At 38.9% G+C, this 16,287-nt stretch overlaps 1 protein-coding gene across 1 annotated transcript in view; it reads left to right on the forward strand.

Moving 5' to 3' along the window:
- The window catches only part of SLC15A1 (solute carrier family 15 member 1), an 80,696-nt gene extending 74,199 nt beyond the window's left edge, over positions 1–6,497 (forward strand). Inside the window, exons 25-29 of the mRNA XM_023532429.1 lie at positions 2,874–2,984; positions 3,111–3,219; positions 3,747–3,890; positions 5,012–5,119; positions 6,093–6,497. Coding sequence (XP_023388197.1) covers positions 2,874–2,984; positions 3,111–3,219; positions 3,747–3,890; positions 5,012–5,119; positions 6,093–6,278 — 658 coding nt within the window. The 3' untranslated portion in view covers positions 6,279–6,497. The remainder of the gene's footprint in view (positions 1–2,873; positions 2,985–3,110; positions 3,220–3,746; positions 3,891–5,011; positions 5,120–6,092) is intronic.
- Positions 6,498–16,287: the final 9,790 nt, after the last annotated feature.

Below are 16,287 nucleotides of genomic sequence, written 5' to 3' on the forward strand. Positions count from 1 at the left end.
TTAGACCTTCGCTACCTGATACCATACACAAAAATTAACTCAGTGGATCATAAACCTAGTATAACGACGACAATAAAATTCATAGAAGAATAATAGGAGTAAGCCTTCGTAACTTGGGTTAGGCAATGGTTTCTTAGATATGAAACCAAAAGCACAAGCAACAAAATAATAATAACAACAACAACAGCTTGGGCTTCATCAAAATTGAAAACTTTTGTGCTACAAATGTTATCATCAGGAAAGTAAAAAGACAACTCAGAATGAGAGAAAATATTTGAAAATTATATATCTGATAAGAGACATGATGAATATATAAAGAATTCTTATAAGTCAATAATAAAAGGACAAATAACCCAGTTTTTTAAAGGGGCAAAGTATTTGAATTGATATTTTTCCAAAAAAAATACACAAATGCCCAAAAGCGTATGAAAAGTTTCCTAACATCATTAGTCATTAGAGATGGCTATGATTCGCCTAATGCAAATCAAAACTACAATGAGATACCACATCACACTCACTGGGCTCTAATTTTAAAACAAACAGATAATAAGTGTTGGTGAGTATGTGGATAAATCTGAATCCTTATAAACTGCTGGTGGAAATGTAGCCACTGTGAAAAACTGTTCCTCAAAATGTTAAACATATTTACCATATCATCCAGCAATTTCACTCTTAGGTATATACCCCTCAAAATGAAAATATATGTCCACCCAAAAAATTTTAGTTGAATATTCATAGCATCACTACTCACAACAGACAAAATGTGGAAACAATTCAAATGCCCATCTACTGATGAACTATGGTATATTCGTACAATGGAATTTTATTCAGCCATAAAAAGGAAGGGCTGATATATGCTATAACATGAATGCACCTTAAAAACATTATACTAAGTGAAAGAAGCCAGACACAAAAGACCCCATACAGTACGATTCCGTTTACATGAAATGGCAAGCAAATCCATAGAAACAGAGCAGATTAGTGGTTGCCAAGGACTGCAGTCAGGCAGCATGGAGAGTCACTGCTAAAGGGCATTGAGTTTCTCTTTGACAAAAATTAGATTGTTGTGATGGTTGCACAACCCTGCGGACATACTAAAGCCACTGAATTGTACACTTTAAATGGGTGAATTTCATAGTATGTGAATCTATCTCACAAAGCCATTTTATTTGTAAATATGAGAAGGAACAAATCTCTTAGCCTCTTGGTTGTTCTTTAAGGAACTGGTCCCATCTTGTCATTTTCTAAGCTGGTTTTCATTCTCCATACCTCATTCCATGATCACTTTGTAGTCTTAGATCCTGATATTCCTAAGAGACCTAAGCTAACTTTAGCCTTAATGGGACCCTAGGATCCAAAACTATAAGAGCACAATAGATTTTGACTCTCTGCTCTCCTCACCCTTCAAAGCACTCAGAGTATGTTTGCTGCTTATGCTCTACTATTTTCTGTGTGTGCATATGAAAACACATGTGATGTGTGTGATGTTGCGCTTTTTTTTTTTTTTTGAGATTATTTTCATCCTTTTTGGTATTTGTACCAGCCTGAGAGATGTCAGATAAGTAATAGGTCTAAGAGTGGGATTTATTCAGAGTCTTATGGCTTATAAGTGATAAAGCCAGGACCTAGGCTGAAAGGTCTACTGCTTAACTTCATACTCTTCCCACTGTCTTTTTTTGAGTGGTTCATCTTAATCTTTGACAAGAGTAGCTTGTACAGTTTGGAGCAGTATTAATTCTGCCTGTCAGTTCGAGTTTTCTATATTAATAACTTATCAAACTATACCAAGTTGAATTTCCAGGGACATCATGACCTGAGTTTAATTCATAGAGATATTCCAGTCCTTAGATTTTTACCGGCATTACTTGTTGCCATAAGTTGATGAAACTTGTCCACACATTTTAAGGATATAGAAGTTAAGTTATTATTTTCTATACTTAAATGTACTCTATTAGTACCTCTTATTCTCTAAATCGGATAGTCTACTGTAAACCTTCACTCATCTATTTGGTAGGAAAAATGAGTTGGTGTTATTTTGGGCAGCACCCTTCTCCCTGAGGTAGTATAAGAACGTAAGGGTCTTCTATAGCCTGGGACATTTAAGGAAGGGATCTGTAGTCATCTGCCCACACTGTCACCACCTATATGGTCCCTTGAAGGCAAACAGTTCAGCTGGTTCCATGTGAAGCTTGGGCTTGGGGATTTTGCAGAAACTAGAAGTCTTTTGGGGCATTCCATTCCTAGCTCTATTCCAGCGTGGTGCTGGTCACTGTCACTCCAGGACCTGCAGGCACTGTTCTCCTCCACCCGAAGGGAATTCCTCAAAACCATTTCTGATTGCTGGGCTGGTCCACTTCTTCCTCGCCAGTCCTTGGAGTGCTTCCCTGTCCCAGGCTCCTCTTTAGAGGTAAAGGAAATAAATGGGCTTCCTTCACCAACCCCCAAAAAGAAGCCCCAGTCAGAGGCTGTCTTTTAGGTTCTCAGCAACTTCTGTTTTTGGTCCTTCACCACTTTAGTTCTAAAGCTCCTGAAGCAAAGAACAAAGGCATGGCTGCCTTTTTGAAGGGGAACCAATCATCACCGAGTTCAGTCCATACTTAACATCCCAAAACATCATTGAAATAGTTCCTAGTTACAAAGTACTTTGAATAGTTCCTGGCACTTAACCGTGTTAAACAAATTCTTTTTTAGATGTGTTCTCATGAGCGGATGAGCAAGGGCAAGTCTGGAGTTGCTTACTTTCTGCCTTTACTCTAAAAATCTTCTGTAAACACCTTAAATTCGTTCTGATAGACCAACTTCCGGTGCACATATGTGACTTAGAACAAATCATTCCACAGTCCAGTCACAAGATACATGGTTTTCTGTTTCAGATTTGTAAATGCTTTAAATGAGACTTTAAATGTCACAATGGATGATGGGAAAGTTTATATAAACATCGCCCCTCACACTGGCAGTGAATATCAGTTTTTCTCTTCTGGCAAGTAAGTACCTATACTGGACACCCTGTACCAAGTTCAAGGATTTCAGGTCTTTTTTGTTTGAATAATACATTTAAGCTTTTTAATAACAAGAATGTTAACCTATATTCTTTTTTTTTTCCCCCATAGAAAAACCTTCACACTAAGCCTAGCAGGGATTTCAGAACAGTGTAGAAATTCTTTTGAATCATCCAACCTTGAATTCGGTAGTGCAAATACCTATGTAATCACAAGGAAGGTTAGTAACTCATTCCATCATATCAGAAGTTCTACTCAGACTTTCTTGATCTGAGTCCTCTCAAACACTCAGGCTAGAGTAATGATTTAACTAGAGTGGTATTCGGATGTGTATTTTAAATAGGTTTAGAATTAATTCAGTTCATCGCCAAGTCTTTAACTTATCATTGACTTAAGTTCACCATTAGAATGAGACCGAACAGACTGACTTAACTCTTATTAAAAAGTTCACATGGACCAGTATCCGATGCTTTTAGTTCAAAGAGATGGCAATGTTTTAAACATACCTGACTAGCAATCTACTCTCTTATTTAAGAGGAAAACACTAGTGAAGATACTTTCAAATCTCACCAAAGGCCATCACGGGTATAAAATGTAGTGTTGTGTATTTACATTGAAAATGTATACTTGATAACCACACGATGTGACCCTAGAAGTCCAAACTCAATTTGCCTGTTTGAGCAATTTTTATTTTCGAAGTGATCTCGATTTTAATGTCTTCTTCTCACTTTCGCCTCGTTGGTTTAGAGTGATGGCTGCCCCGAACCGAAGATGTTTGAAGATATTTCACCCAACACAGTTAACATAGCTCTGCAAATCCCACAGTATTTCCTTCTCACCTGTGGCGAGGTCGTTTTCTCTGTCACGGGATTGGAGTTCTCCTATTCTCAGGTTTCTTTTTCATTGTTTTCACCAGCCTCGCCCGACACCCCTGCTTTCAAAAATGCTGCTGGGACTTCGTGTAAATCTGGGGTAGCTATATAGTTATAGTTTTAAATAATTCTAGAAAGCATTCTGGTAGGTTCTACCAAACGAGGTTTTTGAGATCACCAAGTCTTGTCTTTATTGACTAAGAATAGTACTGTTTAGCTTCATGAGTACATATATCGTATGTGTCTGTATCCCCACAGTCATAAACAGAGGTTTATAGTCCTACGTAGGAAAAACTATATTGATTGTCACCAGATCCTAATAGTCAGTAGACTGCTTTCTGAAACAACCAGATGGTATCCGCGAGTCGTAAGTCATAATAGTGCTCATTTCCAGGTCTGTGGCCTCATTATCCTTAAGGTTCAGTTGAGGTCTCTCTGTAGCTTCTAATAAACACTGATTAAGGCCTAGCTTTTAAAAGACAAAAAAATACATATTGTTGATTTTATGTATATTACACTAATGAGGCAAATTTTGCTGATATCTGATTTAGAGCTTAATTTCTTAATTTCGATAAATGATTTTATCAGAACTACAGTTATAGTAGTTTTGCATCCCCACAATATCTAGCACCTTTTTGGCAGTAAAGTTTTGCAGTAAAGATTGTAAATGTGAACTGAATAATCCCTTTCTGCAGTGACCTCAAAGCCAAAAAAAGAAAAGAACCCAAAAAAAGGGAAAAAAAGTTAAAAAAAAGGTTTGGAAAACGGGCAAAAAAACCCAAAAAAGAGCACGCTCAAGGCTCAGAAAGCAGCCTCCTGTGTGGGGAAGAGGTGTCGTGCTGGGTGGCTTCGCTTGGACACTCTTCTGTAGAAACAGAATCAGTTCATCTGTAGATTTGTTCGTTTAACTAGGACGGCAACTTGGCAAGTATGTGGAGAGTGAAAAAGGAATCTTTGTATGTTCCTGCAACTTGAGCATTTGGGGTATCTGACTATCCGAGCAATTATCCCTTTTACATTTAAACCAGCCTGACTTTTAATGTGCATTTCTTAGGGTAGACCGTTTAATGGAATGCCTCGGTGAGTTGTGTACTGCTGCTAAGGTTGATATCTAGTTTGGGATTCTCTTTGCTTCCTCAGGCTCCTTCCAACATGAAGTCGGTGCTTCAAGCAGGATGGCTATTGACAGTGGCTGTTGGCAACATCATAGTGCTTATCGTGGCAGAGGCAGGCCAGTTCAATGAACAGGTATGGGCTGGAAAAGGAGATTGTATGTATCTCTGTGCTATTAATGGTCATCATGATGACCCTCCCTAGCCATCTACACATACATAGTCATCTCAGCTAGTGGCTGAATAAAACTGCCAGGCCAGCCAGATAGGGCAGTTACAAAATGGTCTTCAGGCCAAGCATGTGCTGATTCTTATTTTCACTGTGTTACACAGTTGCCAATTGACAAACAACATAACCAGATTGGGTTAACGTGCATACACCTTAATGCGGTTTACTATCAAAGAAAAGACTTTCCCAGCTTCAGTGAATGCAACTTAATGGTCTCAAACCAGACATGTTATCTAGAAACTGTCATAATACCTAAAGTTAAAGCCATTATAAAGGTGGTTGTAATATTTCCAGCTACAATAAAGTAAGGGCTTTTTATGATACTTAAGCTCCCTCCTTCAGCACATTAACATATCTACCTCCTAAGGGAGTTGTCTCTTACCTGAGCCCATCAATTTCACCACTTCCCCTGCTGGGTCCCACCAAAGCATCTGCATGCTCATGACCTCAAGGCACTGCGGAGAAATAAGACAGGAGTCAACTGCAAACAGTCCCATCAGGTTCTTTTCCTTTCAAGAGTGCTGCCTGGTGCTCTCTTGGTCTCCATCCTTCCGGGGGCCAGCTACCTGCCTTAAGACTTGGGTTTTTCAGAAATTTTCTCTCATCTTCCCAAAGTCTTGTATTTCTGCATTCCAGTGCTATTTAAAAAAAAAAAAAAATTTATCTTTAAACTCACACATTCAAGAAAAACTGGCCCTTCTGTATCTGTGGCAACAACTGACCATGACATTTATGGCGGTGGCCTACCAATTTTCTATAACAATTTAATTTAAAAGCACCTTCCATCCGGACACAGCAAGAAAATATACCCATGCCATATACACTACATAACTTGTATTGTTTCTGTTTTTTTCTTGCTCCAACTCCAACTTCTTCAAAGTGGGCCGAGTACATTCTGTTTGCTGCGTTGCTACTGGTTGTCTGTGTCATCTTTGCCATCATGGCTCGATTCTATACTTATGTCAATCCGGCAGAGATCGAAGCTCAGTTTGATAAGGACGAAGAGAAAAAGAACCCGGAAAACCCATATTACACATTGGATCCCGTCTCGCACACACAGATGTGAATGTCAACAAGCAAGTGGAGGATGGATTGGGCCCAGAACAGGCCCTGACTTCTGTCCCCAGGTGGCAGGACACTCTGTAGTATGGCCCCTAATGGGGAAGACTTCAGAATTGTGAACCAAACCAAGAAGGCTATTTTCTAAGAAACCATCATTGAAACTAAAACTGGAAAAAGCCTTTTTTATTTTAAGAGAAGTCTTATTTAAAGTGTACATGAGTACACACACACACACACACACACACACACACACACACACACACACACTCTTTTACAACTCTGAGAGCATATCCTGCATTTAACTCCTTTCCTACCACATAGATGAAGTTATTTTGGACTAACTTAATTTTTTGAAAGGGTGGCAAAGTTCCATATTTTTTGCATTCTAACACTTTATGAAAACGATGCTAAATGGGGCACAAGACAATGTGAAAGTGAATTGATAGGCTTTAGGATAGCAGCATCAGCTAGTATTAACCTTTTCCTTTTGTTTTTTCTTTTGTTTTTCCAGTCCCCACCTCTTTTTAAATTATGTACAACTCAAAAAATCACTCAGACAAAAGCCAGTAATGATTTTTGGAGTTTCAATTATATGAAATAAACTCTTGTTCTTAAGAATAAGTGTCTATGTGTCTTTGGGTAGGGTAAAAAATCCTTAACATGTTTCCTGATTATTGAAAGTGCACACTCATTAAAATTTCATAAGAAGTTGATAAAAGCATGAACAAAAGAAACACCCACATATAATAAATTCCAGGAACATGAAATATTGAGATTTATTTCTTCCTGTTCCTATTTTCCCCAAGGATGTGTATATCTACATTTCTCTTTTCTTACCAGGATCTTCCTATGTGTATATTTATCATCTTAAAGTGTTTTTCTCAATACTCATGAACATTTTTCTGCTTGAATAAAAATTCCTCTAAAACATTATAAACACTTACTGCCTAATTCGTCCTGTATTAATCATTTAACCATTTCCAAGTTTCAGACCCAGAATGAGTCTACTTTGCTATTCCTGAACAAACAAGCAACTATTCCTAGACAAACTTGTACATAACTCTGAATGTTGGAACTGGTTCCTGGATTAAGAGGAAGGACCCACGTTGGACCTCTAAGATGCTTCATGCACAAGCTCATCATTGACCTGTGGAGATGGAATGAAGGAAAAGACTCAAAGTCCAAAGTGAGAAATGCAAATGGAATGATCAAACCTTATTGAAAACTTTCCCCATTCTTAGGATCAATGTTCATTCCTTAACTGGGGCCCATATGGCTCTTTTTCCTCTGGACGTATCTCCATTCTCTTTGCATCCTCTGATCCAGCCAACATCGAGTTTCTTCTAGTTCCTGGAATGCATTGAGTTCTTACTTCCAAGTCGAAGGCAAAAAAAAAAAAAAAAAAAAAAATCAGTTCCTAAGACATTTAGTTAGCACTGCTCACCCTCTACTTCTGTCTGGCTCAGCTCTCTTATTTTCAGGATTCAAGCTACTTCCTCCAAGAGTTTCCCTATCCACATTCCTCAGTGTATCGTAACTCTCTAGCTTTCCCTAGACTGAAAGCTCTGTATGTGCCTTGTTCCGCATTCAGTCTCCAGAACGTGGTAGTCCTCTACGTGCCAAATGTCTTAAACTTCTTGGGCTATGAGGAGTGAGATGGAAGGGGCAGAGAACTGAACATTCAGTAACGATTTGATGAGCCTAAGTAATGAACTCTAGTATAAAAGACTAGCTATAAGGGATGACTAATGTCTCTCCCATTGTTTCTACCCTCTAACTTCTTTCCATCTGCTCCTTTGTTGGGGGAAACCAACAGTTACAGTTGAGCGATGTTCTCATTACTCATCTCTTGTCAATAATCAAAAGAGAACTAATCCTAAACCCTCAAGAGATATTCTAGTCCTAACTTCTCTTGAGCCTCTGGGTAAGTTTGGGCCGCTCTGGACCTTTTAGATCTTATTTCTTTCTCTTACGAAACAAACAGAACACTAGACATTCCGAGGTCTTAAAAATCCTTTGTGGGTGTCTGCCATACAATAGACTTAAAAATATTTGAGTGGAGGCACGCCCCTCTATCAACTCTGATGTTAACACTGTAGATTGCTTTGCATATAGATGGAAATGACACCTACATCATCTGCATTAGCCTTTAAAGGATATGACGGAGGGCTTAGAGGGGAACTGGGGATTTTGCCCATCAGCACTGAGTTTTCAGAGTTATCTTCCCTGTAGCTTTTATCTGCTTTTTCTAAACATAATCAAGGCTGATGGGTGCCAACATCGGTGTTCTAGATGAGAGACATTAGACAATGACAAATGTCATGGGGCAGGGGTGGATGAGGACAAATCAGTAACCTCTGGTCTTCTGCCCTTTCCTCGGTCCCCATTTTTTTTGTGCTTTATGACTTTCTCTAAGTTTTGGGCTAATCAGAGTATAATCAAAATAGTACACTGACTTGAAAGACTGGCTACTGTTAAAGTACAATTCACCATGGCAACTTATGTTGATAATGGAAATGTTTTCATTGGAAATAGGAGGACTTCATCGCTTATATCAAAAGGCTGGAATATTTCGGGCAGTATTTATAATGTACAAACAAATCTTTTTCATAGTGACCTATTTTTGTTTTGTTTACACATTTCTCCATAATATTTTTTATTCTGTGACTGTTCTTTATTTCACGACATTAAAATACTTATTTTGCAATCTATCTTATATTTTATAAAATTACTTCACTAAAAGTATGTTCAAATTTGATTTTTATTGACCATTTAGCCATAGGTTTTTGTCATGCATTCTGGAATTTTTATTTTTTGTAGCCCTTTTTTTTTTTTTTTATGACAAACAGTGGTAGTTAACCTTGTTGGACACTGGGTATGTGCATGTTATGCATGCATAGCATGTTATACACTCTATTTCATGAAGTTTACAAGCATGTAATCCTTGCAATAGCCCGATAATGTAGATTACTATTATTATTCCCATTCCACAGAGGAGTATTTCCCTTAACTGTTTCCATTTCATAGTGGCCTCCTAAAGCATTCCCTGTCCACCATCACCACAGGAAAGAGAGAGAAGGGAGGTACAGGCCATCCATCACAGAACTTCATTTGACAGTTTTCCCCAGCTTTGTAGCTTCCTGCAAAAGGTGACAAGAGCCCTTTCCTAAACCGCACCTTTGGGCAGAGAAGACATTCTCTGTTGCCCCCTGCTGTTCGGCCTGGATTCTAGTCTTCGATAAGACCAGCCTTCAGTGAGACTAAACTTCAGTAAGTCACAAGTCTTAACTCAGGTCCTTGGTTTGGTTTACAAGCAAACAGTTCTCAGTACAGGCATACCTGGGAAGCGTTGCAGATTCCAGACTACCACAAAGCAAGTGTCATAATAAAGCGAGTAATAACCTTTTTGCTGGGGGAGGATCTCGCCTCCAATTTGTTAAAACTATAACATCTGTGAAGCGCAATAAAGCAAAGTTAATAAAACAAGGTGAGACTGTATGTCTCACTCAGCTACTCAAAGTCACAGACCATGTGTGTCCAATAAATACTAAGGACCCAAAGCAGGCATCCCAGGAGTGAGTGAGTGAGCCCTTACGATGGAATTCGTGTCCTTAGACGAGGAAAGGAGATCTCCTCTCTCTGCAGTGAGAAGGCAGCAGTCTAAAAGCCAGGAAGAGAGGTCTCGCTAGAAAACAATCATAATGGTATCTTGACCTTGGATTTCCAGCCTCCAGAACTGTAAGACAATTAATTTCTGTTGTGTTATTTAAGCCCCCAAGTGTGTGGTATATTGTTATGGCAGCCTGCGTTGATAAATACAGGGACAGACTGTCCCTGTCTGTCAGAAACTGAGTCAGTTCCCTGGACAGTCTTGGGCAAACCAGGACAAGTTGGTCACCCTAATTTAGGAGCTGATGTCTGTAAAGTGCTTGGGCTTCCTCCAGTGCATGGCGTGTAGTAAGTGTAAGTGCTCTGTAAGTTCCAGCAGTTATCTCATTCCTTCAACGGTGATTATTTGGTAACCTGCTCTGGGCTAAATGTGGCTTAATGTAACTGGGGGTACAAGATAGAAAAAGCCTGCTGTCGTGGAGTTAATGAGCATTTATTGAGTGCCCAGACCAAACCATCAGGGTCTAGCTGTGACCGGTTAATTATGGGACTGTGTCAGAGTGGGAGGACAAAGTTCAGGCACAGCTGGGTTCTGGGGAGGTGACCCTCAGTTACTTCTCTCAGCCGTCCTTCCAGCAGAAGCCACCGAATAAGGTAGTTCTGTTCTCTCATGTTTCTTAAAAAAAAAAAAAAAAAAAAGGAAGCTTGAGAAGCTGGACTTGGTCAAATGACCAAAAGTATTTTGCAAAATGGCTCTGTGCTAGCCCCGCAGCCCTGAACTTTTCTTTTGACAAAGCGAAGTCATCGCAAACTGTTTGTACGGAAGTTTCCCATCTTGGCCACAAGGTGGCAGAAGAGAATGTGCTTTGGAAAATGTGGCGCCAACAAACAGCTTTTGTAAATTGTCAGAAATATCTTATTAGGAATTTTGCATGAATGCATATCAGAAGGCTATATCAGATACTGGGTGTTTATATATCTAGAAGTTTCTTTCTTGCTATTGGCATTTGTGGACTTTTATTCTCTATGGGACTCATACAAATTCCAACAGGAGTCACTTCCTCAGTAGTAGGTCACAAGGTCACATGTGAAAGCAACTGGCTTTATGTATACAGTTGGGAAAGAAACATTTATCAAGCACTTCCGACATGCCAGAGTTTGCATTATTTTACATCTATCCTCATCCACTCTTTATTCGTTCAAAAATATTTATTAAGCTTCTGTTTTCCAGGCATTGATGCAGGCCAGATAAACTGATATATATCAGGTGTTGATGCTATGTGCTTCAAGTACTATGAAGCAAAAATAAACAGTAAGGAGATGGAGAGTGGTGAAGGCTGATATTTCAGATGGGATGTCCAAGGAGGGCTTCTCTGAGGAGGTGACATTTGAGCAGAGACCTGAATGGCATAAGGGAGCAAGCCAGGCAAATGTCTAGGGGAAGAACATTCCAGGAGGGACCCTACCAAGGGCAAATTCCCTGACATGGGAATTTGGTTGGCATGTTTGAGAACAGCAAAGAGGCTCCTGTGTCTGGAATGTGGTGAGCAAGGGATCAGGGACAGGGGACTCAAATTGATCACATAAGGCCTTGTGGGCCACGACAGGGACCTTGGGTTTTGTCCTGTGTGTGTTGGGAAGCTGTCAGAGCAGTAGTCCTCACTGCGGGCTGTTCATTGGAACCATCCGAGGAGCTCTAATTCCAATGCCTAGGCCTCGCCCAAGACAACTGGAATCGGAACTCTGGGGTTGCAGCCTGAGCGTGCTGGGTTCTTCTAAAGGCTCCCAGGGATTCTGATATGCAACAAAGGTTCAAAACTAGCACTCGATATCGTGTGTGGAAGCACAATAAAAACTGTAAAGACATGATGCAAACGCTATGATTAATGACAACATGTGCCTTTCTGGAATAGCAACTTTAGATGTAGTGCACACATGGAAACATGGCGTCGGTCACTGAGGACAGCTGTTTAAACTCTGAACTTTAAGTTGGAACTCCTGCCTCCCATCAACTCTAATGAATCTTTACTGGGGAAAATGCAGTTTCTAAAGCATTCTGAATCACTAGAAGCTATGATGACTGGCATGATAAGCATGGTGATATAGCTAAAATACAGGCGTGTTTTTGTTCCTGTATATTTTTCAGTATATGAAATTTAGATATGACCGTCTCTAAGGCAAGGTTTGGATTTCAAGCATAAAGAGATGCCAGTGGTCACATCTCCATAAACTGCAAAATGCTTCTCACATCCTGGGCCTTTCCTCCCAGGCCTTTGCTCTCTTGTTCTGTCCACATCAGTATGTGACATGCTGATGGAATCTATAGAAATAAGAATGTTCGTTTAATTGAGCAAATGCATTGAGTTTGATCTGGAAAAAAAAAATGTTTTTAGGGTCTCTTAAGGAGACTTCAGTGGTACTCTGGACTCCTGACACAGACATGTATAATTTTTAGATCATTTTCTTAAACAAGGTATTTTAGCCAAGGCTACTGTTCCTTTCCTTTGACATATCAGAACATCTGCACAGAGGAACTATGAATATTATACACACATGCTCTGCTTGGACTCCATTTTGTTGCAAAATAAAGTATAAGATTCTCTCATGACCTGAGTCGGACTCCCATCTCTACCCTGGGAAGATTATCAACAGTTTGGAACATTCCCTCCATTTCCTGGAACTCCTTTTAGGGGTTCTGCTGAATCTGCAAGCCCCTCTCCTTGACCATCCTATTTTCTCATCCTGCTCTTGCAATCACTGCACCAGCAACATCAGCCCTGGGCCCAGGAAGTTTAGGTGTAGATGTTGACATTCAGGCTGAAGTTTGAATTTCATGTGGATAAATATCAAATATCAGTTGGATGTGGCATTTAGTAGAGATTAAAGTGCATATGAAGCTTTTTGATTGGTCTCTGAAATTTCTATATCCTTTCAATTAAAAAAAAATCTAAGAATGGTGGACCCTAAACACTGGTTTCGACAGCAGATATAGGAGGCCCCTTTTTGTTCTCCAGAGCACCCAGTGAGGTGCAAAACGCACAGTAAATGGTGGTACTATAGGCTTTCAGATTATGTTCCCTTAATCAACAGCTTTGAAAGATTGTGTGCAGAACAGTTGATCACCTGCTACCTCAAGTTTATTTTTACAAGAGAAGGTAAGACACTCAGTCAGCTTCATCCCCTCTCCACACCCACCTGAATCAAAACGTTTGTCCAATAAAAAGTTGAAATATTTTCATTCATGTCTTCAGTCTGTTTTCAAAGTCTCTGAGAAACACTATCAAAACTCATATTAAACTTCATTAATATTAAAACTTATAAATCATAATTAGTCTAAAAGTGATCTCACTACAAACTTAAATGACCAGTTTTATTGACCAGGTTTATTTAATTCACTTATTTGAGAAGACTTTAAAAATATTGGAAACTAATTTTTAGTTGATTCCTGTTTATTTTGTTTTCTGCCATGACTATTAGCCAAACTTGGTGTGTTTAAAAGAATTGATTTCCACAATAGGTATAAACAAGAATCAAGCTCGTTTAAAAAAATGTTTCATGGTTAAGGTTAAATGAATAAAATATCTTCATTTATATTTCAAAAGAAAAAATAATATTCCTTTAAAAAGTATTAATAATATTCTCTTGCTTTTGTAAATTGGCTAAGGAAATTATAAGTTCATTTAAGTTTTATGAAATGGCTATATATTTTATCAAGACTTTTTTTGGAATCAATATGAGTATAATAAAGATAGATAACATTGATCAGAAAAAAACTGTTTGTCCAACCCTGGTCTATCATTTTGAATACTCTGTACTAATGTAGTGTATTTTTTTAATTAGTTTTTATTTTTATCAAATTGAACGCACAAAATCTAAAAAGGCAAAGATCTCTACGTTTTTTTTTAAAAAGAGCAATCCTCCATTTCCCTGACCCGCCCAATTTCCTCTTCCTAGGGAACACCTTGAATGGTTTCATCTGATTGTTTAAATAGCCTTCTTTTATAATTAGTTGTTGATTTTTCAGTTTTAAACTTTATGTATTAACTTCCTGTTTTAGAGGAGAATTTAGCTTTTTTTTCCACACACCCTGCCGTTCACACCAGCTACAAATGCACACTAGTGTGTGGGGGAGTTCCCATCCTCTCAATGCAGTTATCTAGTCATTTGTGTTAGATTAGTATTCACCGTCACATTATTATGCTCGTGTAAGTGCTATTTTTGCATAAGCCACATATTATACTATAATTAGTTTTTTCTTCTCTGCACAATACCATAGTTTGGTTTACCTGGAGTTAATCCTTTTTTTTTTTTTTTAATTTTGCTTACTTTCTACATATTTTTACTAATTTAACCTCAAATCTTCCTTGGTTTAATAATCTCTCAATACGATCGAATACACTACATATTTTATCAGTTTCATAGTTTTAAAGATGTTTCTTCTGGAACCTTGTGACGGATGCCAATCTGGAGGCCAGAAAGATCCTGGGGTTCCCTTTACCTCTCTACTTTGTAACGTCCTATATTGTATATCCTACGTCATCATCTTTCTTGATTTTTTTTTTTTTTAAGTTGGGCATTTTTCTGTAGTAGCTTCCTGAGAAATGGAACATGGGAAGTAAATTTTTTGATGGGTCTCACATGAATGAAAATGTTTTTATTCTATCTTCCCATTTAATTGACATTTAGCTGCTTGTACAATTCCAGTCGAAAGCCATTTTCCCTGGGAATTTTGAAAGCCATTGTCACATAGCTTCCGATGTCACTATTAAAATGACCAAGCCATTCTGATTATTGATCTTTTGTATGAAAACTTTTTTTTCTCTCTAGAAACTTGTAGGATCTCTTCTTGGCTTCCAGTAATTTGAAATTCGATGGTGATATATGTCAGCGTGGGTCCATTTTGTCCACTGTGCTGAACACTCAGTGGGCCTTTTCAATCTGGGAACTCATGTCCTTTGATTCTGGGCCATTTTCATGAATTTTTTTAAAGTTCTCGCCCCTCTATTTCTTGTTCTCTCTAGAAGTCCTGTTATTTAGATGTTATTCCTCCTTGACTAGCCCTCTAATTTTCTTATCCTTTCTCTTTTATTTTTTTCTTTTTGTTTTACTTTTGAGATTTGATCAACTTATTTTTCAAACTTTTTAATGCATTTTAAATTTCTGCCACCATGTCTTTAATCCAAAGAGTCTTTTTAATTTTCTGAATTGTTGTTTGTGATGGTGCCCAGCTTATATTTCCTGATGGCAAGATCTGCTTATATAACTTTTAGGCTGTTGCTCTGGGTGTTTTAAGGGCTCTTCCCCTGCATAGTTTCTATTTTCTCCAAGTTGCTCTTTTCTGATTTGCTTGTATCTTAGTCTGTTTTTCAAACAGCACATTTCCTCCAGTGTCCTATGATTCTTGGCTGTGTGACTAAACTTAAGAGGAGGAGTCTAAAAAGCTGAATGGAAGTTCTGTGCATACGCCCATGGTCTTCACTGTAGGAAGTCTGGATGAGCCATTTTATGGCAGAAACTCAGAAGGTGGCATTTTTAGATTATTTTCCTTTCAGCTGACCCAGATAGAAGGATTAAAGTGTGATAGTCCTGAGCTCTGTGGGTGGGGTTGGGGGGAGGAGCTTAGTATTCAGTGTGTAAACCTCCATTTACACCCTGTTTGCCATCTAGTACCCCACCCCCAATTGTGTCAGCTGTCTCTTGATCTTGTGACCCTTCATTTTACCCCCTCAAGAGTCTAAACCACTACTGAGGTGGTGGGGCAGTATTAAAACCCAACTGTGCAGGGGAAGGAGGGGACCTAAGGGTCAAATTCCTACTTTCATCCCTGCTCCTGAGGCACTGGTGCTGCTGACCCAGAGGAGTGTGTGCATGTGCGAACGCACTGGCTTTCCTACTGCTGGTTTTCGATCCAGCTTTCTGAAGTTGGCTAAGTTACTTACCACTCATGTACCTGCTTTTCGGCTTCTAGAATAGTCAATTTTTTCTTCTCTCTGATTCTTGTGGGTTTATACATTAAAATATATATATATTTCACTATCTTTACTGTCATTTAGTGAGTTTAAGGAGGGAATAAGTATAAATATTAATATTCAGTTCTCGTTTCTATCCAGAAGTCCTAATGCAGACTTCTTTATATTAAGCATGCTTTCTATCTCTTTCTAACAGTTTGTTTGAAATGCTTGGAAAAGCTGCCTTCTCCATGTGTAGTTCGCTGACTTGTTCGCCCAAACCAGTCTGTTTTATCTGCCGAGGTTAGCTGGCCTCCCGCTCGCCTTCCACCGGGCTTCCAGCCGTAAGCCAGCTGGCAGCATCCACTCAGGACAGACCCGCTAGGGCTGAAAACCCAGGAATCCGGAAAGAGTAGCTGCGGTGATCGACGTCAACATCTTGACTGAAAAACAGAT

The sequence above is a fragment of the Pteropus vampyrus genome, unplaced genomic scaffold (genome assembly GCF_000151845.1).
Source record: "Pteropus vampyrus isolate Shadow unplaced genomic scaffold, Pvam_2.0 Scaffold83, whole genome shotgun sequence".
Classification (NCBI taxonomy): domain Eukaryota; kingdom Metazoa; phylum Chordata; class Mammalia; order Chiroptera; family Pteropodidae; genus Pteropus; species Pteropus vampyrus.